Here is a 27,707-nt window from a genome sequence, read left to right on the forward strand (position 1 = left end):
TGTATCACAGGATAGGATTAGATACACGGCTCAGCAGACAGTATCACACAGGATAGGATTAGATACATCGCTCAGCAGACAGTATCACACAGGATAGGATTAGATACACGGCTCAGCAGACAGTATCACACCGGACATGATTAGATACACAGCTCAGCAGACAGTTTCACATAGGATAAGATTAGATACACGGATCAGCAGACAGTATCACACAGAATAGGATAAGATACAAGGCTCAGTAGACAGTATCACACAGGATAGGATTAGATACATTGCTCAGGAGACAGCATCACACAGCAGAGGATTAGATACACTGCTCAGCAGACAGCATCACACAGGAGAGGATTAGATACACTGCTCAGTAGACAGTATCACACAGGAGAGGATTAGATACACGGCTCAGCAGACAGTATCACACAGGAGAGGATTAGATACACTGCTCAGTAGGCAATATCACACAGGATAGGATTAGATACACAACCCTGCAGACAGTATCACACAGGATAGGATTAGATACACGGCTCAGCAGACAGTATCACACGGGAGAGGATTAGATACACGGCTCAGCAGACAGTATCACACAGGATAGGATTAGATACACAACCCTGCAGACAGTATCACTGGTACACACACAGGTACTCACATGCAGTGACACACACACACACACACACACACACACACACACACACACACAGCAGCAGCGGGGAGGGAGGGGGTGTCATTAGAGACGGTAATGGCGGGGGAGGGGCGGTAGCGGGGGCTGGGTAGAGCGGAGCAATACTCTGCTGCACGCTCACCCACAATGCTCTGCCACGCATGCACACACAATGCTCTGCCACATGCACACACAAAACGCTCTGCCACACGCACGGACACACAATGCTCTGCCAGCACACACAACCACGCACACACATTGCTCTGCCAGCATACACACAAAATGCTCTGCCACACGCAAACACAATGCTCTGACAGCACACACACAAAATGCTCTGTCACACACAAGCACACAAAATGCTCTGCCAGCACGCACACACAAAATGCTCTGCTACACACACACAAGCACGCACACACAATGCTCTGCCAGCACACACACAAAATGCTCTGCCACACGTACACAAGCACACACAAAACGCTCTGCCACATGCACGGACACACAATGCTCTGCCAGCACACACACACAAAATGCTCTGACACACACACACACACACAAAATGCTCTGCCACACACACAAGCACGCACACACATTGCTCTGCCAGCACACATGCAAAATGCTCTGCCACACACACGCACAAGCATGCCCGCTGCGGCCGGGGAAGGAGGGGGAGGCCGTACACTACTCACACAGGCCAACAGGTGACAGGCCATCGGGGGAGAGCGTGGGGGTATTATCAGAGACGGTAGCATCGGCGGCGGGGGGAGGGGCACCGGTACACTACTCCCAACGGGCCGAACGGCTGACAGGGGGAAAAGTTCAGCACACAGCATGACCGCTGTGAGCTGCAGAAAGATGGCGCTGATCTCCTCGCTCTGCTGTGATCTGGACAGCCCAGGGGGCGCATCCAAGTCACAGCAGGGACCTCTACTGTAATAAGCCTAGGGGTCGGATTCCGACTATCAGAGTCTATGCACAGGGGCTGCCATAAAGGAATGAGTAACTGTCGTTACATACACAGCAAATCCAGCATGACAGCCCCCAGTGCCTCCAGTAAAATTAGAGTTATATAAAAACTAAATAAGCAGCGATTTTTATTTTTGTATTATAAATACTTGATTTCATAATCACTAGTTTTAATACAAAATTAAAAAACCGCAACACCTTCCCTTTAAAGGGTTTTCCACCTCCAGGGAAATTTTTTTTTTTTTTTTTTTATAACCTTGCTCAAAGAATTTGGGGCTAAAAAACAAGCAAAACAACATTTAATTAAAAATTTGCAGTTTGGCGTTGTACAGCGTGTAAAGGGACAATACGGGGCTCTGGAGTACAATGCACCATATTCATTAAGTGGCCCATCCTGTCTAATGAATTAAACAAAGAAAAAGCCTCACAGCACTACCAATAAAATGGATCAGCCAGTATGCATGCTAAATATTGAAGAAGGGAAGAGGAAGTCTGCAATGGAAGCAGGTCACCATACAAATGTATATTAACAGATAACAAATAATAATACAGACATATTCAAATTGTCTCTCCAGTAAAGGAGACAAACTCTAGCACAGCGCCACCTATTGGAAGTAGCGATCCTAAAAGTCACAAGTGGATTTTCAACAATCCTTTGCAATATGACTCAGGATATATAAGCCAGATCAGAATCCCAATTTGCAGACACGGTGTTTCGGGGTGCTTGCCCCTCGTCAGTGCAAAGTATGGGGGTGTCTGATCTGGCTCATGAGAAAGCTATGTGGGGACCACGGGGGAACACTATTCTCCTTAAGGAGACTTTGCAGGCCAGTCTGGCTGCCAGGTAAGGGGACTTATAGCTGCAATGCCCCTCTGGGAAATATTCAAATTGTCTCTCCAGTAAAGGAGACAAACTCTAGCACAGCGCCACCTATTGGAAGTAGCGATCCTAAAAGTCACAAGTGGATTTTCAACAATCCTTTGCAATATGACTCAGGATATATAAGCCAGATCAGAATCCCAATTTGCAGACACGGTGTTTCGGGGTGCTTGCCCCTCGTCAGTGCAAAGTATGGGGGTGTCTGATCTGGCTCATGAGAAAGCTATGTGGGGACCACGGGGGAACACTATTCTCCATTAAGACATATACAGACATAGAATGGTGAAAACCATTTAAAAACCCAAAAGGTCTACCAAAGACATAAACCTAAGTGTTCCTATAGTAAAAACAACTCCTAAAAGATATATGGAAATAACAATAAAATTCCCAAAGAAATATATGGCACATGCAATTAGTATAAAATGCTAATAATTAAAATGAAAATACACCTAAAAATAGTTTGGAAAAATAGAAATTACACCCCAAGAAGACGAAAATAAATCCGATGGAGTGTAGTAAATAGCATGCCATACCATATGTGGTACAGGGATCGGCAAGTTGAAAAAAATGCTGAGCTCAAAATTCAAGATGTTGTAAGAAAAAAATGCCTGATCCGAATAGAGAAATATATTCCTCTAGAGTAAAGTATGCAAGTCCTTAATAGTAAAGAGTAGTAACCAATGAGTTTAGGCTGATAAATAAAAATTAGGTGGGGGTTAAAATATTGCAAAATATTAAGGTGTCTTATACCAGAATTCTGTTGTAAACACACTAATGAATAGCCCCCTTAGTGTCCCTGCACTTTCAGGGTCAATGTGGTCTATGGTCATAAATCAGGTAAGAGCAGCTAAAAATATCAATAAGGACAGGGGCTGATGGCTGTATATTCGGTCAGAAAGTAATCCAACAAAACATCAGATCGCACTCAGACTAATGTTAGTCTATGGAGCTGAGCACATCAGATATTTTCCTTGGAGACTGAGGGAAAAATTGCTGCATGTCCAAGTTTAATCCATTATTCGTTTCACACTCGGCCATGCAAGTCAATGCCTGCGTGGAACTCATCGAACTGCACTCTGATGACATGTGAACACAGTCCGATTTCCACACACTGACACAACAATGAAGATGGAGAATGAGCGAACCCGAGTAAACTGCCCACCCACCCCCGGAAGTGTTCTGTTTATGGCTGGCCGCATGTGGGCGGACACCCGAACTGCCCAATTAGTGACTTCCATTGGGGTTCAGTTCAAGTTCGGGTCCCAAAAACAATCTTAATTTAAAGTTCATCTGAATCCGCTGAACAGAACTTCCTTGGGTCCGCTCATCTCCATTTATGAAACCAAAATGTAGATCAATTTGGTCAGTAGCTGAGAGGAAGGAGTGAGAGGGAGGAAGTTGAGCAGTTAACTGCTGTATAGAAATCAGTGGGATGCAAGAGGTGGCTGGGATATTAAAAGTTAACCACTCTTTCCTAGAATGCAACTACTGCACACTCGCCCATTGTCTGCACTGGCACTACCAGCTGAATTCCATAGAAACCAGCTGTACACTATTAAGGATAAAAGCTCACATTGCAGGAGAACAGCAGATATAAAAAGCAAGTTAGCTGCAAAGTTGCTTATTTACATGTGTAATTAAAGTAATTTCCAGAATTTGAGAATATAATAATTTTTATTTATATAGCACCAACATATTCCTCAACACTTTACAATTCAGAGGAGATATGTATGGAGAATATCAGACATTACAGAGTAACACAATTCAACAGATACCAAATAGAGTGAGGGCCCTGCTCATAAGCTACAATCTGAGAATACCCCTTTATTTCATTCTACAACCAGCAATAGTCAGTGCACCCATAGGCTATAGAAACTAAGCAGGGCAACATTAACAAGACCTAAAAAAATATATTTTGACCAAAAATACATGCATTTAAGTAAGAACACTTGTATGTTATATGTATCAATACAAAATATGGATGCAAATATTTATACTTCTCTGTAATATGAAGAGGAGACAAAAAATTTTGAACAAAACCTTTTAGTCACTTTTGTTGTATATTTTTATTGACTCAAATACTTTCCAAACTAAATGAATGGGCAGGAACGTATCCGATTCCTCCAGCTGAGTATTGGCATCCAAGGGTGGGTAGATTCGTATGCTATCAATGTTTCTGTGAAATCTGCTAAACACAGTCATAATGATATATAGAGTGGTTAATGCTTCTTAGGTTGACTACTAATACTGCATCACATTGTCTTACAGACGAACCATCAGTCCTGTGGAGAAGAGTAGACAGAAATACAAGGCGGCCCCTCTAACTGTAGAATTCATTCCCTTCTTTTACCGTAAGTAACTATGGTTACATAAGAAGTAATAGCCTTTTTCTATTGTATGACACTTGCACATAACATGCCTTTATTTCAGAATGTTTCCAAGAAAGTGAACATCTCAAAGAAAGTTTAAAGTGCTGCTTATTACATCTGTTTGGGGCTGTTTTATCTGGTGGGCAAGTAAGTTGACACATTTTCCCCCATAGTGTTTAGTCTTTATCACTTTGAAATATCTCGGAATTTCCTTTAAAGATTTTTCCAGGACAAAGATATTGATGAATTAAGCTTAAAGCACCGCTCCAGCATGTTTTTTTTTTCTTCCAGCACTGGAGTGGCACTTTAAATATAAGATCCCTGTCTTACACGCAACCTCCAGCGTTTTCATCCTTTTTTAGCGTTGCTCTGTTCACGCTGCGCCATCTTGTGCCTGGAACGTTTGAGTGGCCGGAAATTAGACGTTACCACATACGCTCTCAATGAAAGTCTATGAGACCCAGAACGAGTCCAGGGTCAGGCTCTCATAGACTTGTATTGAGTGGTGACTTCCAACTCATGAAACAATGGAGCAGCCGGCAGGTCACAAATCGCTGGAGACCGAATGGAGCGACGCTGGAAACTGATGAAGACGCCGACAGGTATCGGCATGGGAAGTGACACTCCAGTGTTGAGATTTAAAAAAAATAGATAAATTAAAAAATATGCGATGCTCCATTAATTTTTAATGTGTTGCCACTATACCTGTTAGCTTCTAATTTGCTGTCTCTCCTTACGTCTGCGCCCCATTAATGGGGTCCTGGGTTCATATCCCACTAAGGACACCATCTGCAAGGCATTTGTATGTTCTCCCCGTGTTTGCGTGGGTTTCCTCCGGGTTCTCCGGCTTCCTTCTACACTCCAAAGACATACTCACAGGGAACTTAGATTGTGAGCCCCACTGGGGACAGTGTTGCCATTGTATGTAAAGCGCTGTGGAATTAATAGCGCTATATAAATAAATGAATAAATATTTATTATTATTATTATTATTATTATTATTATGTATAGTAGTTACCGATAATATAGATGGAGGAGGGTTGCTTTAATTATAGTTAAACAATATTAGATTGATAAGGTCCAACTTTTAACCAGCGGTCAGCTGATTCTATAATTTACCAGGCACAGCTCTGTCCTAGTCACAGCTGTTCTTGGAATTACAGATTATTACAACCTCAACCCAATAAAGTGAACAGGACGGAGGTGTAATACCAGGCACGGTTATTACAAAATATATGGAGCTGTGCGCGGTGCACAAAGATGCAAATTCCCTGGAACCTTTCAAGCAGATGATTGGCACAGAGTGCTGCCGATCTAACATTAATAGCCTATCCTAAGGATACGCTGCCACTTTGAGGTCCCATCTTCTACCCCTTAAATTCTACACAGGCTCAGTTCACATGTACTACATCTATCCGTCCTGCTACCTCTTTTCTATACATAATCCCTTTGCTCAGATGAAGATCCAAGTTTGTGGACTCAAACGTCACACATATTTTCAATTTTGAACTGCAAAATTAAATGTCCCCATCTAGTTCACTTATTGGAGGGACGAGTTTCATATCAGTGTAGTATATACGGAGCGATACCCTGCTCAGGCACATGTGATCCAGGAGTGCCGTATAGATGACAAACCATGATCTTTCTATGCTCATCGAACGACAAGATGCATCGTAATCCGGCTGTGCACTGTAATAGGCGGGACACAAGTGCTTGGGCTCAGTGCTCACGAGACTCTCTACTTCTGGAAGACCCGACCATAGCAGGAAACATGAAAATAGATTCTTTACTAAATATTGCAGTCATTTGTGTGAAATCTACAGTTTTTTTTGTGTATAATAACATTTGTTGCTTTAGTTTGATTTTGATGAGGTTGCTCTCCATTTAACTGTGTATCCCTTTTCTAGAGAAACGCTCTTCTGCTCATTTCTCCTGCCACCATGGAAGTCCTAATGCGTGTATTAGCCGACTGTGACACGTGGGACGACCGTGACCCAGATGAAGTGAGTCGTAAAGCAGAGCTGACCCTGAAGTGTCTGACAGAGGTGGTGCACACCCTGTTAGTCAGTAGTTCTGACCAGCGTCAAGTGGAAATTGGCACAATCTTAGAGAATTACTTCAAGCTACTTAACTCCGACCACTCTGCATTACCCGGATTGAGACGGACCAGGCAGTGGGAGAGCAGGTTCATCACTCTGCAGATAAAAATGCTCAGTAAGTTGTTTACTCACTCGTCAAAACTTGAAATGGCGTTTGGGGACAGTACAGGTTCCCTTTAACTACAAGTTACCTGCAGATATAGTGTTAATCTGCAGGTTTATAGTGCTCCATGCTGTCCAGCTGGGCCACTAAAACTGTAACTACTAGGAAGAAATTAACTTTATTCCTCTTGGGAGCCACTGGCTTTCAGTCATAGAGGCGGTCACCGGTCAGTACACCGTGGATGATGGCTATAAGCACACCCTGGCACTTTGTCAGCTGGCTATACAGTGCATCTGTGCAGAGTGTGCTCAAAGTGCCAGTGTGTTCTTATAGCCACCACCCACTGAGTACTGAGCAAAAATGGGTACGTCTCTCAGGGCTGTGGAGTCTGTAAACCAAACCTTCGACTCCGACTCCTCAATTTCTCTTGCACCGACTCCGACTCCTACATATATTGCTTATAGTTAGGTGAAAAATGTATTGTAGTACATGAACATGTGTATGTGAACATCAGACATTTAATAATTTTTTTGGTACAATAATCAAGATATTTGGATAGAACATAAAATATATTTATTGGAATACAACTTTAGAACACAAACTGTAATAAATTGTAAATATGTAATACACTATGTAATATACAGTAGATTACATATATATCTTGTGTGTGTGTATATATAATATATATATATATATATATATATATATATTAATTACATATTGTATTACATATTTACAATTTATTAGTTTTTTGTGTTCTAAAGTTGTATTCTAATAAATATATTTTATGTTCTATCTAAATATCTTGATTATTGTATCATAAAAATAATTAAATGTCTAATGTTCACATTGTACTACAATACATTTTTCACTTAAATATAAGCATTATACTAAATGTATTATTTAGTAAAATATTCAGCACATTCTGCATTGCACTACTGTCCCCAATTTATTATATATTTTAGGAGTCTGAGTCGGTGCATTTTAGACCGACTCCACCAAAATGAGCTCCGACTCAGACTCCACAGCCCTGATGCCTCTATGACTGAAAGCCAACAGTTCCAAAGGGGAAAAACGTTTTTCTCCCAGTAGCCACACTTTCTGTATGGCCTCTGGAGACAACACTGGAACACTGTTAACCTGCAGATTAATCCCATATTTGCAGATTAATAGTTTTGTGGACATGGCTGTTTCCATTTGAATACAATTTACTATTATACTGTCATTATCAAAGTGCAAATAATCCTCTGTCAGCGCCATTCCAGACTGCTGTTGGCTTGCTTTGGCATACTAGAGCGTACTATCTCCCATTTCGATGATATGATGGGACTGCTTTCTGTCATTGCTGATTCAGCAATTAAAAAGGAGCCTGGCTTAGCTATTGAATTGAATCAGCCAGACCCTTTAATACACATCATGGACACAAGGAGAGAAGTTAAACCTACTCCTGTACCGGAGTAAATGCGAACGTAGAGCTCAGTGAGGTACTCACAATGAACATAGATTAGTAAGTTGTATTTAATTCAGTTTTAATCCTCTAAAAAAGCCCTACCATCAATCTGGATGACCCGTTTTAAAGGTTTCTCTATTTGCACAAAATATCCTAAATGTTTGTAATACAGAATGATCCCGATTTATCAAGACCTGCGATGTTCACACCGGTTTTAATGAGGAGTGTGCTGGAGTCGGGGGTGCCTGATTCAGTAAGAGGAACACACCTCATAATGAGTCAGGCGTGGAGTGAAGAGACCTGTGACTCCGCGCGCCTTGCCACAAATCTTACTATAGTTGGTGACTGGAGTAAGATTTGTAGCATAAGGAACTTTGTGACTTATAAAGAGTTTGAGCAGAGGTTGCCCATACCAGCTTTGCCTACTTTGTTATTCCTGGGTGAAGATGACGGGAAAACACCAAAAGTCGCACCATTTTTGTGCATTCTCCTGTTGTGTAAAAATGTTGCGACTTTTTATAGAATTCTTCCATGAAAGCTGTGATGAATCAGGGCCAATGAATAAAAAAATTGATGTGAGTCCGGTATGGGTTCAGGTATGGCTGACTGAAAACTTCTCTTTTACCAACATGATGTAATTTGTTTTACAGCATATATTTTTGTCTGTAAGCACCCACCACACTGACCATGACTGAGGGGGATGGGCTGGGGGTGACATACACACTGTTAGTACAATTATGGTTGGCAGTCTGGTAGGAAGTATTGGTGACCGTGGTGGTAGTCCACTTAGTAATACTTCAAGAAACCATTGTAATAAATCAGTGCCAGAAAGGTTATTAGGAAGTCACGAAATAGAAACTGGAAAGAGCAGACAATAGCAGAGAAAGAAAATAAAGAATTGTTGACCATATATGTAATACTGACCCATGTTCCATTGCATTACTAATGAAAGTATGTTACTAGGATAATTTATGGCTGATGTTTTGGTTCCAGTCTGGACATTATTGATCTACATTGTATTCTGAATAGAAAAATCAAAGTATGAGCCGGACTTTGACCGTCACAGCGGCAAGTGCAAGTCCGATGGCATACACCCTGCATGCAACCAAGCTGTGCTGGTCCCTTGGATTTATGTGGCAAAATCAGGAATAGTTCTATATATGATCTATATTTCCCAATTATGTCTGTACTTTTATTTTTATGAATTTGGAATTATTTTTTTTTGTACATTTTCTGTAGATTGTATGACTGCGATGTTGAGCTGCAGAGACAGGCCAGTGCTACAAGCAATATTCCTAAACAGCAACTGCTTTGAGCACCTCGTCCGGCTGCTGCAGAACTGCAGGGTAAGGCCACTTCGTTGGCTTTAGATGGATTGTGTAGAGGAACATATGAGACCTACTATGTGCCTTATTAGTGGAAGTATTTGATCTTTGTGTTCTTTCTCAAATATGCTAAAAACTGAATATTGTTTAGATTATTAAGACATTTTTGTAATTCAACCAAGTTGCTGCAACATATTGCATTTTAAAAGGGTTGTGTACTACTATGACAACCCTTTCTCAAGTGCTACGTTCCCCCTTTATAACAGCCTATACTTCCCTCCGGTGCCTGGTTTCCCGTGGCTCATGTGACCTTATGCCACGACAGCCCTGCAGCCAGTCAGTGGCAGCTTCTCTCACTGCCTTCAGATGAAACTGACACCCAGAAGAAGTGAGAACTGCTGCTCTTTCTTTTTGTGACCTCTTCCGAATATCAGTTACATTCGAAGGAAGTGACCGTGATGTGTCCAAGAGAGCCGGAGTCGTCATCACTGGAATGGCGGTGGCACCGGAGGGGAGTAGGCTGTTATTTTATAAGGAGAAATACAGTAATTGGTAAAAGGTTGTCAGAGTAGTGGACAACCCCTTTAAGCCATCATGTAGGACGCCAAACACTCTGCATGATGCTGAAATTACCTCTATGTAAACATACAGCAATAACCGATTTAGACCCTGTGTGCACACTGCGTTTTTTGCCGCGGCTTTTGCTGCAGTAAACGTGCGTTTTTTGTTCATAACCTTTCTGCAGTCCTTCCCCATCAAAATCTATGGGAAAACCAAAATGCTGTGCGCGCACACTGCGTTTTTTTCCCTATAGGTTTTGCTGCAGAATTTCTGCAGCTTTTCTGCAGCAAAAAAGAAGTACCATGTCTGTTCTTTTCCGCAGGTACCTGTGTTTTTGCCATAGATAATGGTAAAAAAATCGCAGGGACAAAACCGTGGCAAACCACAATTTAAATTGCAGATGCATTTTTACTGCAGTTTTTGCCGCCGGTGAGGGATTCTGCCAGAGGGTGCGGATTTTTCTTAAGAAAAGCAAATTTGACAGAGCGTACAGACCCTTAGTTTTGTTTCTTAACACCATAAGTATCCAGGTGTGTTGACTGTTTTATGGCGTTGGAATCTGTACGGTGGAAAAAGAAAAGCTTTTGTAAGGCTATGTACGCACGGTGCGTGTTGTTACTGCGTATTTGCGATACATTTTTGTGCGTTTTTGGGCTCAAAACTGCATGACTTTGCTTCCCCAGCAAAGTCTGACTTTTCATTTTTGCTGTCCGCACAAAGCTTTTTTTTTAGCTGTGTTTTTTGACATCTTAAAAAAAAAAAAAAAATTAACATGTTCATTAACTCTTGCGTTTTTGTGCGTTTTTACCATAGACAATGCATTAGAAAAACGCAGGAACACAAACGCAGTAAAACGCACAAAACCGCAACCAAAAAGGCAGCGTTTTAAGAGTGCGTTTTTTGCAGCCAAAAACACACAAAAACGCTGCATCTTTGTGGTCACAAAAAAAAGGCAATGTGCGCACACAGCCTAATATTGGGTTTTATATTTTAAAGTCTTTAATGAATATAAATTGAGGAAAAATCAGTTTAAATAGTCGAAAACTGTAATTTATAGTAGTATAAATGTCTTCAAATTTCTGGAGTGTCCCATTTTATAATTAGTCAACTATCCAATAGATTGGGAATAGTTGTTTGATCCCTGAATAGCCCAACACTAGGACCCCCACTGATCTCGAGAACGCGGGGTCCAATGTGCGCAGTGTGAGTAAAGGGGCGTCCTACTCCAGTCAGTGTCTTTGTGACTGTCGCAGATTGCCAAGCCTTGTACTCGGCTATCCCATCTGTCCAAACAGTGGATGGAGCCACAATACACCTCACCGAGCCTGAAGATAGTTGTGTGATACTGATAAATATTGTCTTACCATAGCACACCTGTGTAAGTTGTCCTGGACATATGTTTACTGTATGTACTCCTGTGAAAGATGTGTCCTGACACCAGTTTCCTACTGACTGTGTGCCTTGCCCCGCCGGTAACGTGCATGTCCTCGTAGAGACCGATCCCACGCTCTCTTTGGCTGCTGCTAACCTGTAATCCACCTTTCTGCAATGTTCTTGTCTCCATCCTGCAGCTCTTGTTAAGCGCTAACACTAGAGGGGCAGACAAGAGTGAAAAAGACCTTGCCAACAAATTACTGACAGAAATGAATGAAAACCAGGTACACGTAGCTGGCAACACTGTAAGATGGTCTGAAAGTGCACAGAATAACTCTGCCACAACCTTACTTCCACCTAACTTAGTGGTTTTATCAAAATTGCATTTGTCTGTTAATATTGATGATACATGATGAGGGGTTGTCCCATCTGGACCCATCCGGCAGATCACTGGTTTTTGGATATTTCTTACCTTGGGTAACCTGTTGCACTGGCACACCTTTCTTCTGCAGCGGACATGTGGTATTACATGCTGTCTATTCATTTGATGTAGTGACCATATAATAGTCTGGCAGACTTACCACTGAATAACATGGTCCATAGAGGGGTCCCAAGCAGGGTGCACCCTCCATATCATCCATTCGTGTAAGCAAGGCTGAAGAAGTAGAAATGCTATCCTTGTGAGACATCTCCTTTAAAGAGGACTTGTCACCAGGTTAAGTGGCCAGTTTTTGCTCTTAATATATTCCGGTTGTTGCGTGAGTATTTAGTATTTTTTTAAACCCAAAGATAGGGGTACTTTTTATTTAGTGCTAGTTTTTATGGCCTTTACTAAGAGGATGTTGTGGCCTAAAGACAAACCCCAGAGAATCCTGTGAGCCACAACCACTTATTAAAGACCATTAAACAGGTTGGCCACTACTTTTACATTGATGGCCTCTTTAGGATAGGTCATTAATGTCTGATCGGACAAGGGTCTAACACCGTACCCCGCTAATCTGCTGTTCTCTGTGCCATGGCGGCAGCAGGCAGCCAGAAATACTCAGTTCTGGAGCTTCCTCGTCAACTGATAGCGGCTGGATACCGCACATCCACCTCCTATTGATATGAATGGGAAGTAGATGTGCAGTACCCGGCCGATAATGGGGTTTTGAAAGTGATTACATCCCCAGTATAAAATGTCCCTCCATTTATTGTCTACTGGACTGCCGGAGATCAGCGAGTACAAAGATCGACAAATCACCTATCCGTGTATAGTATGGAGGCCTTTTAAGCTGAGTAGTAGTAATGTGGTGGCCTGGTTGTTCTGCACTTGACCATAGCAATGACAGTAATATACTTTATAGGAAACCTAGCATCTTCATTTTTAGCTGTTTCGGTGGACTGGTGTTCTGGGCTTCTTGTATGCTGTATGTAAGCACGTGCTTCTGTGTGTATGTGCACTTACTCTTTGTAGCATATATAAGGCGTCTGCTACAGTATTCTAATGGGCAAATATTGGAAGCAACACTCACAAACTTTCCCTTTCACACTGGGGCAATGTTATGTGTTTGTCCTATCAATCAGTTCTAGCTTTATTTTTTCCATTACTTACGCTGTTCTGCACTGGCTCATTTCTTCTCTGGCTCTGAGAATCAGGCTGTTATTATGGACACCTGCATGCAAGTTACTGGACCGACCGTTTAGTAATTTCAGTGCCAAAAATCTATCCTGCTCTGTCCTTCCATTCCAAAAGAACATCTGCCGGCCGTTCTGTGCTCACATGAAATATCTTCTAATAAAATGATACATTTATCTTACATTTATCTTGTCTGAATCTTTTTTGGTCTTGATTTAGGAAAGCAATGTCAGAGTATGTGCTGGACATGTTCTGGGAATTGAGCAGCATATCTTACTAAAAGTTCAAGGGTTTTTTTTTTCTCCTTAAAGTGAACCTGTCCGGTGCAGTATGCAGCCAGAACCACGAGCAGTTCAGGGTGTATATTGCTAATCCCTGCCTAACCATCCCTGTATCTAGTTGCATAGATAAAGAGATCTTTAGAAAACGTATTTCTAAAGATCCTTTATGATATGCTAATGAGCGCAGGGACTAGTTGCAAGGGTGTTAGTTCCTGCTTTCATTCTGCCCTCCTATCATGTTAACATGCCCACAGGGTGTGGTTCACAGATTAATTGTGCAAATTGATTTAAAGACACGCCCCAAAAAAACATCCTGTGAGCCACAGGATGAAGACACGCCCCCAGAAAGATCCTGCAAGCCACTTGGTGAAGACACGCCCCCAGAAAGATCCTGCAAGCCACTTGGTGAAGACACGCCCCCAAAAAGATCCTGTAAGCCACGCAATGAAGACACGCCCCCAAAAAGATCCTGTAAGCCATGCAATGAAGACACACCCCCAGAAAGATCCTGTGAGCCATGTGGTGAAGACCATAAAAATATGCACTAAATAAAAAGGCCCATCTCAAGAACCCTGTGGCGGATTTTAAAAAAGCAAAAATCGGACTACTTGGGAGCAGTGGAAATGAAATGTGTGACAGTGGGCCCGTTTAGACCTGGTGACATGTGCCCTTCAACAAACTATTATTAAACTGCTATGCTTTTTAGCCACAGGCACATGCCAACAACATGGCAGCTCTGTAAGATGTCAGTGTTAAGTCTGTCCTGTGCTGGAGGTTTGTTCACAGGCAGCACACCAACACATTATTTTCTATGAGACTAGGGACAATTTTTTTTTTTTTTGTTTTTTTTTAATTGGACTGCTAGTCCGCATAAAAAAATGTGTACACGTACATTTATTCTGGTTATTTTTTTGGGCATAACTGGTCTATTGAACTTATTGGGTCCAGAGAAAAGACCTGATGCCATTATGGACCAATTGCTCAAACACTTTTGGGAAAACCTCCACTGGATTTTTTGGGACTATGTGAGAAAAACCAGTGACTCACAGATGGAAAAAATTAATACGCAAATGAATTTGGTCCATCACATCATTAAAAAAAGCTGTGAATAAGGCCTTAGTCTCCAGTACAGGCAATTCTGACCACTTCTAATTCCTTTATATTCCATTTTGATTCTTGTTCGTCTTCCCGGCTATGAGTGTGTGCTCCTTTCATTTTCCTCTTTCCTATCTTTGCTTTCCAGGCTGTTAGTAGTGCTGGTGGTGGCGGCATTGCATTAGTATTGACTCCTATTAAGCTCTAACACATTGATATACATGTTTTATTTTATGTATGCAGCCAAAAAAAGGTCCAAATGTGTCCAAACTCCAGAAAATCACATTTTGTTCATTTATGTTTACATTTCTACCATTTTAGGTTTTTCAAGAGCAGTTAGACTCCTTGGTTGTCTCGACCATTAAAGCGCTCACAGCTGTGAAACATAAATCTCCCGGAGCAAAGGTAAAGTATCTCACAGCACCGAAAGCTGCGCCAGGTCTGTTTTCAATTTGTGAGTCTGGTTTGTCTGCTCAGTGATGCTGTGTTTCCCATTTTAGACAGTAGGAAATATTAAAGGACAACGGCATGGCTCCCCCCTAATCAGTAGGACAAGGGGGCCATGGCAATGTAGCTTGACTGTCTAGACTCGGCCCTTTTATTCTGCCATTTAATGGCGGTCCCAGAGGTGTGACCATCCATTTTGGTGTTCCAAATCCTGAATTATTTACTATGCTGTGTCAGTTTTGACTACTTTTGGGTTATAAATTAGTTAGAATTGATCACAATATTTGTATGTAAAGTATATAATATGATTGCAATTTCTTTTTTCAATCTATTTAGGAAGTATTTAAAGAAAGAATTGGTTATACTCATTTACTTGAGGTGTTGAAATCTCTAGGCCAACCATCACGGATGTTACTTGAAGAACTTCTTAACATGGTAAAGTTCAATGTGCTTACACTTTCCTCTTAATAAAAAAATAATAAGTAATAAATCTTTATTTTTATATAGCGCTAACATTTTCCTCAGCGTTTTATATACATCAGGAACACTGTCCCCATTGGGGCTCACAATCTAAATTCCCTATCTGTATGTCCTACCTTTCTTTTCGCCAGGATCTATAAGGTTGGACGTGAGCATCTTACGGTCACCTCATTGTCTGATCCGCCGCTCTGCTCACATTTATTCTGTCATCGTCTCTGTGATTTTAGCAATTCTTGTGTTATTTCTTTGTCACTCCATTGGGAGACCCAGACAATTGGGGTGTATAGCTTCTGCCTCCGGAGGCCACACAAAGTATTACACTTAAAAGTGTAAACCCCTCCCCTCTGCCTATACACCCCCCCGTGCATCACGGGCTCCTCAGTTTTTATGCTTTGTGTTGAAGGAGGCACATGCACGCAAGCTCCACAATTTAGTCAGCAGCAGCTGCTGACTATATCGGATGGAAGAAAAGAGGGCCCATAACAGGGCCCCCGGCATGCTCCCTTCTCACCCCACTCTGGTCGGCGGTGCTGTTAAGGTTGAGGTACCCATTGCGGGTACACAGGCTGGAGCCACATGCTGTTTTCCTTCCCCATCCCTTAGGGGCTCTGGGTGAAGTGGGATCCTAACCGGTCACCATGCACTGGGACCGTGCTCCCTCCGCAGCCCCTGGGGGAATCTGCTGGACAGGAGACCGGGTATCGTCAGGGACAGGCCCTGCTACTCTGAGGTACTCTGTGTCCCCTTGGGGACGGCGCATAGAGCGCCTGTGTAACGGACGCTGCAGCACCTGCCGGGTGTTTTGCGTCGCCGGGACTACCGCGCCGACCGTGCTTGTTTGCCGGCCGCGCTAATAAATTTAGTCCCCGGCTTTTGCGGCCTAGTACCGCAAACTCCCGCCCCCGGGCCTGCCAGTCAGGGGTGAGGGCGGGACGCTAGACTGCATGTCAGCGGTGAGGGCTGGAGCATACTGAGGTATCCTCCTCCCCCCTCACTGAGCACTGCGGGGCACCAGATTCCCGCACTTTCTGAGGCACGCCCACGGCTCCCTCCTCCTCTCAGAACGCTGGCAGCCATTCCTATCAGCACTTCTGACGCTGGAGAACTTCAGAGGGGAGACAACACCGAGCTCCACAGCTCTGGGAGGCCCAGGCAGGGAATCTGGTGGTCACACAACCGCTGAGGGCGGTTACTAGGTGCTGGCCCCCCTGGGTGCCGAAGTGTATATTTATATGCTTATATTGTATACATTTACTCTGTACGGCCGCACTATTTGCTTTTGGCTATATACCCTCACTGATTGCTCTTAGAGGAGACAACAGCATGTCGTCCGCAAAAAGCAAGGGTGCCAAGGCACAGGCTTATTTTGCAACCTGTACCTCATGTGCGGCTATGCTACCTGCAGGTTCCACCTACCCTCATTGTGTGCAATGCTCGGCCCCTGTGACACTCACTCAGCCGGAGCCTCAGCCACTGGTGGGACCCTCGGCCCAGGTGGAACCACCTGCTGCCACTGTCCAGGTGACAGGGACAGAGTTTGCAGTGTTGGCTGACAAACTTTCTGAGTCAATTTCTCAATCCATGGCTCAGTCTATGGATAGATGGTCTGCTAAGATACTAGAAGCTTTGCAGTCCAGACCGGTAACACAGGCCCCGGGCACTGTTGAATCATTGCCCTCAGACCCCCCTCGGTCGGCGCAGCAAAGTGCTCCTGGGGCGACTCATAGGTCCCACGGTGAGGACTCCGACACGGACCGCAGTCCCAGACCGGCTAAGCGGGCTCGCTGGGAGCTTCCCTCGACTTCATCACACTGCTCAGGGTCTCAGCATGAGGACTCTCTGGAGGATGAAGCGGAGGTGGCAGATCAGGGCTCTGATCCTGACGCCGCTCTCAACCTTGATACACCTGAAGGGGACGCCATAGTAAACGACCTTATAGCGTCCATCAATCAGGTGTTAGAACTTTCTCCTCCAACTCCTCCGATTGAGGAGTCAGCTTCTCGGCAGGAGAAATTCCAATTTAGGTTTCCCAAACGTACACGGAGTGCGTTTCTTGATCACTCCAACTTCAGAGATACAATCCAGAAACACCGAGCTTTTCCGGATAAGCGCTTTACTAAACGCCTTAATGACACACGTTACCCCTTCCCCCCTGACGTTGTTAAGGGTTGGGCTCAGTGTCCCAAGGTGGATCCTCCAGTCTCTAGACTGGCGGCTAGATCCATAGTTGCAGTGGCAGATGGTTCATCGCTCAAGGATGCCACTGACAGGCAGATAGAGCTCCTGATGAAATCCATCTATGAAGCTATAGGCGCGTCTTTTGCTCCGGCATTCGCAGCCGTATGGGCACTCCAAGCTATCTCAACTTGTCAGTCTGAGATTAATGCAGTCACACGTGCCTCTACTCCGCACATCCGCCAATTCAGTGGCAGTCCGCAGGGCCATGTGGCTACGTGAATGGAAGGCAGACTCTGCTTCCAAGAAGTTCTTAACCGGTTTGCCATTTTCTGGCGACCGCCTGTTTGGCGAGCAATTGGATGAAATCATTAAACAATCCAAGGGAAAGGACTCGTCCTTACCCCAGTCCAAACCAAACAGACCTCAACAACGGAAGATACAATTGAGGTTTCGGTCCTTTCGGCCCTCAGCCAGGTCTCAATTCTCCTCGTCCAACAGACCACAGAAGGGCCAGAGGAACTCTGATTCATGGCGGTCTAAGTCACGTCCTAAAAAGACCGCCGGAGGAACCGCTCCCAAAGCGGCCTCCTCATGACTTTCGGCCTCCCCAAACCGCATCCTCGGTCGGTGGCAGGCTCTCCCGCTTTTGCGACGCCTGGTTGCCACATGTCCAAGACCGATGGGTGAGAGACATTCTGTCTCACGGTTACAGGATAGAGCTCAGCTCTCGTCCTCCGACTCGTTTCTTCAGAACATCTCCGCCCCCCGAGCGAGCCGATGCTCTTCTTCAGGCGGTGAGCACTCTAAAGGCAGAAGGAGTGGTGATCCCTGTTCCCCTTCAGGAATGGGGTCACGGTTTTTACTCCAACTTGTTTGTGATGCCAAAAAAGGACGGATCTTTCCGTCCCGTTCTGGACCTCAAACTGCTCAACAGACACGTGAAAACCAGGCGGTTCCGGATGGAATCTCTCCGCTCTGTCATCGCCTCAATGTCCCAAGGAGACTTCCTAGCATCAATCGACATCAGGGATGCTTATCTCCACGTGCCGATTGCACCAGAGCATCAGCGCTTCCTGCGTTTCGCCATCGGGGACGAACACCTTCAGTTCGTGGCACTGCCTTTCGGCCTGGCGACAGCCCCACGGGTCTTCACCAAGGTCATGGCAACAGTGGTAGCAGTCCTACACTCTCAGGGACACTCGGTGATCCCTTACTTAGACGATCTTCTAGTCAAGGCCCCCTCTCGGGTGGCATGCCAACACAGCCTGAACATTGCTCTGGAGACTCTCCAGAGATTCGGGTGGATCATCAATTTCCCAAAGTCAAAATTGACACCGACCCAATCGCTGACATATCTCGGGATGGAGTTTCATACTCTCTCAGCGATAGTGAAACTTCCGCTGGACAAACAGCGTTCACTACAGACAGGGGTGCAATCTCTCCTTCGAGCCCAGTCGCACCCCTTGAGGCGCCTCATGCACTTCCTAGGGAAGATGGTGGCAGCAATGGAGGCAGTTCCATTTGCGCAGTTTCATCTGCGTCCACTTCAATGGGACATTCTCCGCAAATGGGACAGGAGGTCGACGTCCCTCGACAGGAACGTCTCCCTTTCTCGGGCAGCCAAGGCCTCCCTTCAGTGGTGGCTTCTTCCCACTTCTTTGTCGAAGGGGAAATCCTTCCTGCCCCCATCCTGGGCTGTGGTCACGACGGACGCGAGTCTGTCAGGGTGGGGAGCGGTCTTCCTCCACCACAGGGCTCAGGGTACCTGGACTCAGCCAGAGTCCTCCCTTCAGATCAATGTTCTGGAGATAAGGGCAGTGTATCTAGCCCTAAAGGCGTTCCAGCCGTGGCTGGAAGGCAGGCAGATCCGAATTCAGTCGGACAACGCCACGGCGGTGGCATACATCAACCACCAAGGCGGCACACGCAGTCGTCAAGCCTTCCAGGAAGTTCGGCGGATTCTGCTGTGGGTGGAAGCCACAGCCTCCACCATCTCCGCAGTTCACATCCCGGGCGTAGAAAACTGGGAAGCAGACTTTCTCAGTCGCCAGGGCATGGACGCAGGGGAATGGTCTCTTCACCCGGACGTGTTTCAAGAGATCTGTTGCCGCTGGGGAACGCCGGACGTCGACCTAATGGCGTCCCGGCACAACAACAAGGTCCCGGCATTCATGGCACGGTCTCAAGATCACAGAGCTCTGGCGGCAGACGCATTAGTTCAGGATTGGTCGCAGTTTGAACTGCCTTATGTATTTCCTTCTGGCACTGCTGCCCAGAGTGTTACGCAAGATCAGGTCCGACTGCCGCCGCGCCATCCTCATCGCCCCAGACTGGCCGAGGAGGTCGTGGTACCCGGATCTGTGGCATCTCACGGTGGGTCAACCGTGGGCACTACCAGACCGACCAGACTTGCTGTCTCAAGGGCCATTTTTCCATCTGAATTCTGCGGCCCTCAACCTGACTGTGTGGCCATTGAGTCCTGGATCCTAGCGTCTTCAGGGTTATCTCAAGAGGTCATTGCCACGATGAGACAGGCCAGGAAACCAACGTCCGCCAAGATCTACCACAGGACGTGGAGGATCTTCTTATCCTGGTGCTCTGATCAGGGTTTTACTCCCTGGCCATTTGCCTTGCCCACTTTTCTGTCCTTCCTTCAATCCGGAATGGAAAAGGGTTTGTCTCTCGGCTCTCTTAAGGGACAAGTCTCGGCGCTCTCTGTGTTTTTTTCAAAAGCGTCTAGCCAGGCTTCCACAGGTACGCACGTTCCTGCAGGGGGTTTGCCACATAGTCCCTCCTTACAAGCGTCCGCTAGAACCCTGGGATCTGAACAGGGTGCTAACGGCTCTTCAGAAACCACCTTTCGAGCCAATGAGGGATATTTCTCTTTCACGCCTTTCGCAAAAGGTGGTCTTCCTAGTGGCAGTCACATCACTTCGGAGAGTGTCTGAGCTAGCTGCACTGTCATGCAAAGCCCCCTTCCTGGTGTTTCACCAGGATAAGGTGGTTCTGCGTCCGGTTCCGGAATTTCTCCCTAAGGTGGTATCCCCTTTTCATCTCAATCAGGATATCTCCTTACCTTCTTTTTGCCCTCATCCAGTTCACCAATGTGAAAAGGATTTGCACTTGTTAGATCTTGTGAGAGCACTCAGACTCTACATTTCTCGTACGGCGCCCCTGCGCCGCTCGGATGCGCTCTTTGTCCTTGTCGCTGGCCAGCGTAAAGGGTCGCAGGCTTCCAAGTCAACCTTGGCTCGGTGGATCAAGGAACCAATTCTTGAAGCCTACCGTTCTTCTGGGCTTCCGGTTCCTTCAGGGCTGAAAGCCCATTCTACCAGAGCCGTGGGTGCGTCCTGGGCATTGCGGCACCAGGCTACGGCTCAGCAGGTGTGTCAGGCGGCTACCTGGTCCGGTCTGCACACTTTCACGAAACACTATCAGGTGCATACCTACGCTTCGGCAGATGCCAGCCTAGGTAGGCGAGTCCTTCAGGCGGCGGTTGCCCACCTGTAGGAAGGGGCCGTTTTACGGCTCTTTTACCGAGGTATTCTTTTACCCACCCAGGGACTGCTTTTGGACGTCCCAATTGTCTGGGTCTCCCAATGGAGCGACAAAGAAGAAGGGAATTTTGTTTACTTACCGTAAATTCCTTTTCTTCTAGCTCCTATTGGGAGACCCAGCACCCGCCCCTGTTCCCTTCGGGCTGTTGTTCTTTTGTGTACACATGTTGTTCATGTTGAATTGTTCTTGGTTCATGGTTTTCAGTTCTCCGAACATCCTTCGGATTGAATTTACCTTAGACCAATTTATAAGTTTCCTCCTTCCTGCTTTTGCACCAAAACTGAGGAGCCCGTGATGCACGGGGGGGTGTATAGGCAGAGGGGAGGGGTTTACACTTTTAAGTGTAATACTTTGTGTGGCCTCCGGAGGCAGAAGCTATACACCCCAATTGTCTGGGTCTCCCAATAGGAGCTAGAAGAAAAGGAATTTACGGTAAGTAAACAAAATTCCCTTCTTTTGTTTCACTTTATATATTGTTGAAAAGTTGTGAGCCACAAATTAATATCTTATTACTATAGAAAATACAAGTAAACCGTTTATATTTCAGTCGCATATATGCCGAGGCTTCCTTTTCTTTAATCATCTTTTGGGTTTTATGTCGATACATTCTAATTAGTGATGAGCGAGCACTACCATGCGCGAGGGCTCTGTACTCATAACCAGCAGTTGGACGCTCGGACGGGCGCAACTCGAATACCCGAGTATAATGGAAGTCATTCAACTGTTGGTTACGAGTACAGAGCACCTAAGCATGGTAGTTACTAATTACTAATACCACTTATTGTGTACATTGAGTTGTACAACTTTGTAATACTCTTTGGACCTGAGTTTTCAAAGAGTTTTTACCAGAAAATTGATGTAAAACTGTTGCAAATATTGTAACATTTTTGAGTGACTCGTCACTCAAAAATGTTGATAGTCTGGGTGTGTTTATGCCAGTTTCACCTACTTTTTGAAAGTTGGGAAGAGCTTAGCTGGAGGAGCTGTGGCAGCCTGACAAATTTATTATGATTTATGCCAGAATTGCAAAATCATGCTGTTCAGCCAGGTTCATGTGTAGCCGAACACTGAGCAGTGTCATAGAGGGGGAGAACTAGGCACCTGCAGAGAAAAAGTTTGTGAATCGCCTTGTTGGACAACAAGCATAGTTGGCTCCAAAAAATAAAAAAGGGCATATCTATGTAGCAGAGTGAGAAAAGTAAAACACCTGCAGGTTTTGGGGTACACAGGCATTTTAGCAAGGTAACAAGCTCATTTTCGGGGGGCACATGATGGTTCATTCCTTTTAAAGAGGACCTGTCAGGATTTTCATATATAAAGTAAAGCCAGTGCTATACTGGTCTTGGGATGCTGAGTATAAGCATAGCTTTTGTTCAGAGATTGGATGTTTTATTTCAGAAATTTGTGCAAGTAAAGTTCCAGCAGTGCACTGTTATTTCATTGACAGGTGCAACAGGAAGAGAATATGTGGGTTGGGTCTTGCTATCTATTCCCACCCCTGTCTGCCTGCCTGGCCTTTTTCCCCCCTGTTGTCGTCATAGATGTTAATTCCGGAGCAGGCAGACGCAGACACCCAAGCCCTTTAATCTGTAGAATGCTAGACATGACATTTTGGCTGCATGTACAGTCTTCCATGTAGTAGGAGAGAAAGATTTTAATACATAAATACACAATTTATAAGATTAAACAATCTAATGTAAGTGAGTAGTTTAATGAAAAGGGCTATTCTCAGCGGCACACAGCTTTTCAGCCTCTGTCACTTTGTTTATTTTTGGGGGGGATGGGTGCTCATCCTTGAGTGACACTTCTGGTCAGTAGCAGAGCTTTAGAATTACCAGAGTTTGTGCTGTGTTTTATAGTTCACTGTAATTCATTGAGCTATCAGTGTTTTGTTCTGAAGTATACACTGCTATCACTATTTTCATATAGAGATAAAAGTGCATGCAAACAAGCACATAGCTCAGGAAAGTGGGAGCTATGATTAGACTGGCTCTGCAAGTGGATGATGAAAGGTATGGTGATTTTGAAAGATTTCTAACAGCAGGTTGTCAGTAGCTGAGGAGGGACGTGAGCAGATAACAGATGCATAAAAATCAATGGGCTAGCAAGAGGGGTGCTGGGATATTGGGAGTTAACTCCTCTCCTGGAATGTAATTAGAGTGCACAGGAAGCCTCTGGTAGTTAAGCTCTTTGGAAACATCTGTACACCATGTAAGACAAAGGTTCTCACTGCAAGAGAATGACTGACAGCAGATAGAGAAAGCAAGTCTTTTGCAAATTTGCTTATTTTCATTCTGTCTAACTAAAGCAATTAAAAATATGAGAATACCTCTTTAAATGTAACACTTTAATAAGATAAAGCCTGACATGAATATTTCTGTGGATTATTCACCCATTAGCTACTTCTTTCCATCTTCGCACTGCATTCTTTTTCCTTGCAGGCTGTTGAGGGCGAGCATGCTGCAGTTGGGATTTATGGCATAAGCAATGTCCAGCCCCTGCTGCTGCTTATACAGTGGCTGCCAGAAATCGTGTCCCATGATCTGCAGATCTTCATCTCTGACTGGCTGAAGCGAATCTGCTGCATAAACAAGCAAAGCCGTACCATGTGCGTCAATGCCAGCATGGTCACCCGAATAATAGACACTCTGAATTCTCATTATTCTCTACATCGAGTCTGTGCAGAAAACTTGATAAGTCTTTTGGGCTCTTTAGGGAGCCAGTCAATGGGCTCTGAAGAACTGTTTCATCTTATTGGACTCCTCCGGATGGATGAACCCAAGAAGAGCCATCCGTACGTTGTTCCTGTGACCAGAGCCATGCTTACCATTGCCCGGAAGCAGGGCTTAGAGAGCTCCTTGCAGTATTTTAACCTCTCCCACAGCTCATCAGGGATTACCTTACCTACAATTCAGAAGTGGCCTGGCTCCGCGTTTTCCTTTTATGCCTGGTTTTGTCTAGACCAAGATCAGTCCAATTTTGGCTTTTCAAGTAGTGGCACAAAAAGAAAACAATTATATAGGTAAGGCTTTATTCATTATTGCATTAATAGGAACACGTGGTATAGTCGCTGAGTATGTCATATAAAACCACATCAAAAACTTTGTTTTGGCCAAATCATGTTACTTTTCAAAGAGTTCAGCTTCTTTACAAGAACTTTTATTTTTGTGTATGCTATGGTTAGTAGATCGCTACCTCTGACCCATCACATGTTATGTGCACACGACGTCCTATAGCTAACAGCAGAGATGCCTGAATGTTTTTTCACAAAGCACCTTTGGGGAAAAATCCATCAAATTTTTTTTTTTTTTTTTTTTTTTTTTTTTTTTTTTTTTTACCTGAAGCGAAATGGTTTAGTGGTTTAGTGGTCATTTTCGCTGGCCACATCTATTGCCCATATCTTTTATAATGGAAAGTCATCCAAAAACTGAAAATGTTACTTTTTTGACCATGCTAAGGATTCTGAACCATAAAGCGGTTAAAGGGAATCTGTCACCAGGCTTTTGCCACCTAATCTGAGAGCAGCGTAATGTAGAGACAGAGATCCTGATTCCAGTGATGTGTCACTTACTGGGCTGCGCAGTGTAGCTTTTATGAAATCACTGGTTAATCAGCAGTAGATTATCATTAGAGGACTACTTGGTGTGCTGCCATGTAGTCCAGAGCATATTCATGAGATCTGTATAACTGCTATATCTGTAGCAGAGAAACAGTGATTTTATCAAAATGACAGCAAACAGCTCCGTAAGTGACACATCGCTGGACTCAAAGTCTCTGTCACTACATTATGCTGCTCTGATGGGGGAGCAAAAAACGGGTGACAGATTCCCTTTGAATGACTTGGCATAAGCTGGAATATGTGTGCTATGTTAATGTTTTGTGGTGTTTTTAAGGTGGATTCTGGATGGAATCTGCCTGAGAAAGATGCTGTGTGCACATATGCATATATAGGGTTTTTTTTCCCATAGCATTAGGATAACCTTGTTAACTTGTGTTTACTTTACATTCTGTATGAAACTTGGCCATAAATATGACTTTTTTTCACCAGATTTTTTTTAATTTAAACTGAGTACCTCGTCCGCTTGCTGCTGCTCCACTTATTCATCAACTGTTTTTATGTTTTTTTTTCAGTGCCCCTGTTCTAAAGTGATGCGCCCTAGGAATAGATGTAAATTTTCCCTTTAACAAATGGGCGTGTACAGAGACCTTCTCTGTGGGCGTTTGCGTTTTCTCCTGTGTCACACGTTCTGTGATATTGGGGAAAGAGAAATTTTACATCTTTATTATCAGGTGCATCTTTTTAGAACGGAAAATAAATGAATAAATCGGTGTAACAGGCAGCGGTAATTACAGAGCAGCTCAGTTTAAATTAAAAAAAAATAAAATACAAATGAAAGGTGCACCTTACAGGCTACAAATAAGAAAGCTGCGGAGACACCATCACGTGTTTCTCAACGCTGCCAGGAAACTAGCCAGGTCTTTCACCTGGAAGGAACTACTCCACACTGATGAGGGGCAAATACCCCGAAACGGCTGTCTGTGGATGGATACCATGTTTGGCATAGGTGGTCTCCTTGACTGGAGACTGCCCTTCCCGTGGTTGTTCCTTCCCGGTGAACGACCTGGCTAGTTTCCTAGCAGCGTTGAGAAACACGTAATGGTGTCTCCGCGGCTTTCTTATTTGCATACTTCCCAGTGGGCGCTGCTCTAGATTCACTGCGTTGAGAAACACGTGATGGTGTCTCCGCAGTGGATATGTTGATCTCCCTAAGGTCAACAATGCTTCCTTACAGGCTACAGACAGCTTTGATAAGGTATATATTATTGGTCCACCTTACAGGCTACAGACAGCTTTGATATGGTATATATTATTGGTCCACCTTACAAGCTACAGACAGCTTTGATATGGTATATATTATTGGTCCACCTTACAGGCTGCAGACAGCTTTGATATGGTATATATTATTGGTCCACCTTACAGGCTGCAGACAGCTTTGATATGGTATATATTATTGGTCCACCTTACAGGCTACAGACAGCTTTGATATGGTATATATTATTGGTCCACCTTACAGGCTACAGACAGCTTTGATATGGTATATATTATTGGTCCACCTTACTGGCTGCAGACAGCTTTGATATGGTATATATTATTGGTCCACCTTACAGGCTACAGACAGCTTTGATATGGTATATATTATTGGTCCACCTTACAGGCTGCAGACAGCTTTGATATGGTATATATTATTGGTCCACCTTACAGGCTACAGACAGCTTTGATATGGTATATATTATTGGTCCACCTTACAGGCTACAGACAGCTTTGATATGGTATATATTATTGGTCCACCTTACTGGCTGCAGACAGCTTTGATATGGTATATATTATTGGTCCACCTTACAGGCTGCAGACAGCTTTGATAAGGTATATATTATTGGTCCACCTTACAGGCTACAGACAGCTTTGATAAGGTATATATTATTGGTCCACCTTACAGGCTACAGACAGCTTTGATATGGTATATATTATTGGTCCACCTTACTGGCTGCAGACAGCTTTGATATGGTATATATTATTTTTACACATTTTAGTGCTGAACTTTACTTTGTCTGGAATCTTCATAGCTCCATTCATTCTCCCCACCCTCCTGATAAGCAGTTTGCAGCTTAATCCAAGTTTCACATTTTCCATGTGGGAGTGGCCCTCAAAGAAATATACAGCTCTGACAAAAATTAAGGGACCACTGCAAAATTGTCATTTTTTCTGATTTTCCTCTTTATAGGTATATTTTTGAGTAAAATGTAAATTGTTCTTTTATTCTATGAAGTACTGACAACGTCTCCAATTTCCAAGCAATACATTTTGAATTTATTTTCTGAAAATGAGAAATGGTTAAAATAACAAAAAAATGCATTGCTTTCAGACCTCAAATAATGCTAAGAAAAAAAGTTCATAATCATTTAGAAACAACAATACTAATAATGTTTTAACTCATGAAAAGTTCAGAAATCAATATTTTGTCTAACAATGATTTTTAATCACAGCTTTCATGTGTCTTGGCATGCTTTCCACCAGTCTTTCAAACTTCTTTGGGTGACCTTATGCCACTCCTGGTGCAAAAATGTAAGCAGTTCTTCTTTGTTTTATGTCTTGTGAATATCCATATTCCTCTTGATTACATTACAGAGGTTTTCAATTGGGTTCAGGTCTGGAGATTGGGCTGGTCATGACAGGGTTTTGATGTGGTGGTCCTTCATCCGCACATTGATT

General features: G+C 44.1%; 1 protein-coding gene across 3 annotated transcripts in view; it reads left to right on the plus strand.

Annotated features, from left to right (window-relative positions):
• The window catches only part of NBEAL1 (neurobeachin like 1), a 283,360-nt gene that overhangs the window by 102,474 nt on the left and 153,179 nt on the right, over window positions 1–27,707 (plus strand). For 2 of the 3 annotated variants that reach the window (XM_075317649.1, XM_075317650.1), the window contains exons 7-14: window positions 4,767–4,849; window positions 4,929–5,014; window positions 6,775–7,081; window positions 9,759–9,865; window positions 11,977–12,063; window positions 15,095–15,178; window positions 15,557–15,655; window positions 23,878–24,458. In XM_075317649.1, the coding sequence (XP_075173764.1) occupies window positions 4,767–4,849; window positions 4,929–5,014; window positions 6,775–7,081; window positions 9,759–9,865; window positions 11,977–12,063; window positions 15,095–15,178; window positions 15,557–15,655; window positions 23,878–24,458 (1,434 nt within the window). The remainder of the gene's footprint in view (window positions 1–4,766; window positions 4,850–4,928; window positions 5,015–6,774; window positions 7,082–9,758; window positions 9,866–11,976; window positions 12,064–15,094; window positions 15,179–15,556; window positions 15,656–23,877; window positions 24,459–27,707) is intronic. The other variant, XM_075317651.1, reaches the window with a different exon arrangement.

This window comes from Anomaloglossus baeobatrachus, chromosome 7, assembly GCF_048569485.1.
Source record: "Anomaloglossus baeobatrachus isolate aAnoBae1 chromosome 7, aAnoBae1.hap1, whole genome shotgun sequence".
Lineage (NCBI taxonomy): Eukaryota > Metazoa > Chordata > Amphibia > Anura > Aromobatidae > Anomaloglossus > Anomaloglossus baeobatrachus.